The following is a 3,904-nucleotide window of genomic DNA, read 5'->3' on the forward strand; positions in this document are numbered from 1 at the left end:
TCACTACATTTGAAGCCTTGAAACACATCAAAATATGTGTGAAATACTTTTACTTTTTACTCTTTAAGTACTTTTTAAACGGTTACTTTAATACTTTTAATACTTTTAATACTTTTAATTTAGTAGATTTTTTCATGTGACTTTTACCTTTACTTGAGTAGATTCTTGCTCCGGTATCTGTACTTTTATAAGTATTTCTGGGTTCTGAGTACCTCTTCCACCACAACCCAAAATATACTGTATACTCTAGTGTAATTTAGTAAAAATAAGTTCATAACTAAAAAAAAAAAAATGAAGAAAAAAAGCAGAAATAAAAAACTAATAAATAATAATAATAATAATAATAATAATAATAATAATAATAATAATAATAATAATAATAATAATAATAGGACTGAAATGCCATCTGATTTGAAAGATCAAATTGAGTTTTATTTTCTCAGCTGGAGAAATAAACAAACTCCAAACAACAGCGCCGTCTCCATGCAGTCAGGTGTAAATAATAGAAGTGCTGGATCTAAAACGGGAGCAGCGAGTCAGGCCGGCCATGATGTCATACTTGGTGCTGGCTGGCGCGCTCTCCTCCTCCCTGCTCCATTGTGTCAGTGCTGTCTGTGTCCTCGCGAGACTCTGTGGGCGGCGGCTGAGGAAGGAGGAGGAGGAGGAGGAGGAGGAGACACTTTGGAGTCAGACGAGGAAGAGAGGGACGAAGGGCCGTGGCCGTTTGCAGGAAATCAAGAGCATCCCAAATATAGCATCCATCCAAAGACAGGTATATTTTTTATCTTTTCCTTATGCTATTTCACTGACATGTGTTTACTTTATGCATCTTTATTACTTATTTACAACCCATGATTTATAACAATTTTGTAGATTTGGAATAGTTTTTGTGGTTTAAATCTGCTCTTGGGTTTTTGTGTCAGTGGCATTAAGTAGTTTCAGTATTATAGTTTATGGTCCATATTTACTTCAGAAATATATCGAACTTCAAAATGTGTTATTGTGACAGGCCGACTATTACTTCTACAATATGAATGAATATTTACGGTACCTGTGATGTTGCTGTACCACATTAAAAGATCAGTTCATGAATTTACTTTTTTATCTAACTAGACATTGTTTATTCATTAATGCATAAACATATTTGAAAGAAACAGAAAGTAAATGTTCTAAAATGGAAGAATGCGGTGAATCGCAGACCATAAGGGAAGCACGGCCATTTGGAAAGAGAATTGATTGAATTAAGTTGGCCTGAGAGTGGCTCATGTAGCAGGAAGAGAGTGTGATGGATGATTAGTATGAGTGTGTATATGAGTGTTTGCACATCACTAATAGAAAAAGTCCATTTGCTAGATTTGTCATGAAGGGCACGGGCATTTCTTGGCAGCCTGCAGTACAATTAGTTAATGGAGTCATCATTTTCCAAGTTCTTCCTTTTGAGCCAAGTCTCTTTTCGAGATGAGGTTTTTGATCAAAAAGTAATTATGCAGCAGTAGCAGCCCCGGAGCATGTGGGCACTGGACCTTAAATAAAGAGCTTATTACCTTAATTAGTAAACCACAGGTCAGTATGAAGTTACCCGTGGTGCACCACAAGGATCAGTTTTAAGACCGTTACTTTTTAATCAGCTGTAGTTAATGTAGTAAATAACATTTGTTTTGTCCATAGCAACAAAGTCCTGATCATGACTCAGTGCTATAAATAAATAAACTTTGGTTTCAATAGTGCCAAGGATTCAATACCAAAGTGCTGAATTCCAACCTGCTTATCGACATGCTTTAACAGTTATCAAAGACCGCACAAATATAAAACCAAACCAAAATCAGAGGCTTTGGATGAACATTTAAATGTGGTGAACGTGAGCATTTCTGTGGAGGTTGTGTTTTTCTCTGCAGTATGGCTGACTCCTCGGCTGCGTCACTGGCAGAGGTTGAAACTGCTTTCCAGAAGTTTGCGGTTCACGGTGACACTAAAGCAACTGGCAAGGAGATTAACAACAAGAACTTTGCAAAACTGTGCAAGGACTGTCGTATCATTGATGGAAAAAACGTCACCACTACAGATGTGGACATCGTTTTCAGCAAAGTCAAGTAAGACAATATTTCCAAAAAAGGTTGAGAGCCATTATTTTATGTAGAAAAAAAATCGCATATTTCTACTCATGCTTTTTAAGGGCAAAAGCAGCCCGAGTGATCACATTTGAGCAATTCAAGCAGGCGTTGGCAGAGCTGGCTCCAAAACGCTTTAAAGGGAAGAGCCAGGAGGAGGCAGTGGAGCAGATGTATGGCCTCATCGCTGGGAAGGAACCTGCTAAAGTTGGAGTCACTGTGAGTCCAAATACATCCATAAATACACAAATAGAAAGAAACATAAGGGCATTTGACGAATATAAAAGTGCAAAAAGTACAAAATAGTGTCTGCTTCTGTTTTAGAAAGCTGCAAAGGCTGGTGCCGTGGACAGACTAACGGACCCCAGCAAGTACACTGGAGCACACAAGGAGCGCTTTGACGAGTCGGGCAAAGGGAAGGGGAAGGCGGGCAGAGAGGACATTGCCGACACCAGCGGATACGTGGGGGCTTACAAAGGGAGTGGCACTTATGACGACAAAGTTAAAGAGGCATAACTCACCTCTTATGAGAAAAGTAATAATCCTCATGTATTTTTAAATAGACAGGCCAATGGGGTCATAAATGATACACGATACTTACTGACAAGCTCCTCCTATGAACGTAAAAAGCATTTATCTGATATCCCACATCCTCTCTCATCATTACAAACCCTTTTTGCTCCGAATGTCAAAGCAGCGACCAAATTGTTGGCATTAGATTTGCATTGTGCCTTTTGAATCAAATGATATGCCACGAATCAGGAAAACTGTATACATTTTTAGAAGTATAATGAGTAAATGTATAATTGTCTATAACGCAGAATTTGAATGTTAAAAATCTCTAAATGACCAAAGTAAATTGAATAATAACACTCTTCCAGTTTATTACTTGCTTTGTGTTTTATTTATTGGTGAGTTCGGTTTGAAATGTTAATATAATGTGTTGAATGAATGTGAATGTACAAAAATACAAAATAAAATCATGCCTCAATACGGTTTGTGAACATTTTGAGCCTCCTTAAAAATTTGAATTTAAAACGCCACAGCAAAAGACAAAGTCACATTGGTAACTTTTTTTATATAGCGCTGCTCCAGTTTCAAGGCGCTCAAAATGCTTTACGTCAAGGAACCACTCACCCATTCACACACGGCTGAGGTGGGTTAAGTGTCTTGCCCAAGGACACAACAACAAACTTCAATGATGGTTATGTAACAATATAACAATTTGAGAACTAAATAGCGGACTGATGTACTTTTTACACAGAGACTGATTCTGAAAGGAAATAAAATGCACTGTCTGGCCAAAAAAAAAGTCACCACCTCGATTTAACTCAGCAAATATGTTGGGGTTGCTGCAGTTGCTCCGGTCTAGGTTCAGCAACAGTCTGTGCTCAAAGAATGAGGTCAGCTGACACCTGAATATACTGAATGACCAGGTTATTCCATCATTGGATTTTTTCTTCCCTGATGGCACGGGCATATTCCAAGATGACAATGCCAGGATTCATCGAGCTCAAATTGTGACTGAGTGGTTCAGGAGCATGAGACATCATTTTCACACATTGTCCACCACAGAGTCCAGACCTTAACCCCATTGAGAATCTTTGGGATGAGCTGGAGAAGCTTTGTGCAGCGGTCAGACTCGACCATCATCAATGTGAGATCTTGGTGGAAAATGAATGCAACACTGGATGGAAATAAACCTTGTGACATTGCAGAAGTGAAAATCGAAACAATGCTACAGCGAAGAAGTGCAGTAATCAAAGCTAAAGGAGTCCAACAAAATATTAGAGTGT

The 3,904-nt window shown here is 38.4% G+C and overlaps 1 protein-coding gene across 2 annotated transcripts; it reads left to right on the plus strand.

Annotated features, from left to right (window-relative positions):
* Positions 1-679: 679 nt before the first annotated feature.
* Positions 680-3,104, plus strand: tppp2 (tubulin polymerization-promoting protein family member 2). 2 transcript variants are annotated; one of them, XM_033970850.2, is made up of 4 exons: positions 680-772; positions 1,896-2,090; positions 2,174-2,327; positions 2,433-3,104. In XM_033970850.2, the coding sequence occupies exons 2-4, from the start codon at positions 1,897-1,899 to the stop codon at positions 2,622-2,624; spliced, it is 540 nt and encodes a 179-aa protein (XP_033826741.1). In that variant the 5' UTR covers positions 680-772; position 1,896; the 3' UTR covers positions 2,625-3,104. The 2 variants fall into 2 exon arrangements, with proteins under 2 accessions (XP_033826741.1, XP_055084549.1); XM_055228574.1 differs by having other exon boundaries at positions 681-772; positions 1,877-2,090.
* The last annotated feature ends 800 nt before the right edge of the window (positions 3,105-3,904 follow it).

Source organism: Periophthalmus magnuspinnatus, chromosome 1, assembly GCF_009829125.3.
Source record: "Periophthalmus magnuspinnatus isolate fPerMag1 chromosome 1, fPerMag1.2.pri, whole genome shotgun sequence".
Lineage (NCBI taxonomy): Eukaryota > Metazoa > Chordata > Actinopteri > Gobiiformes > Gobiidae > Periophthalmus > Periophthalmus magnuspinnatus.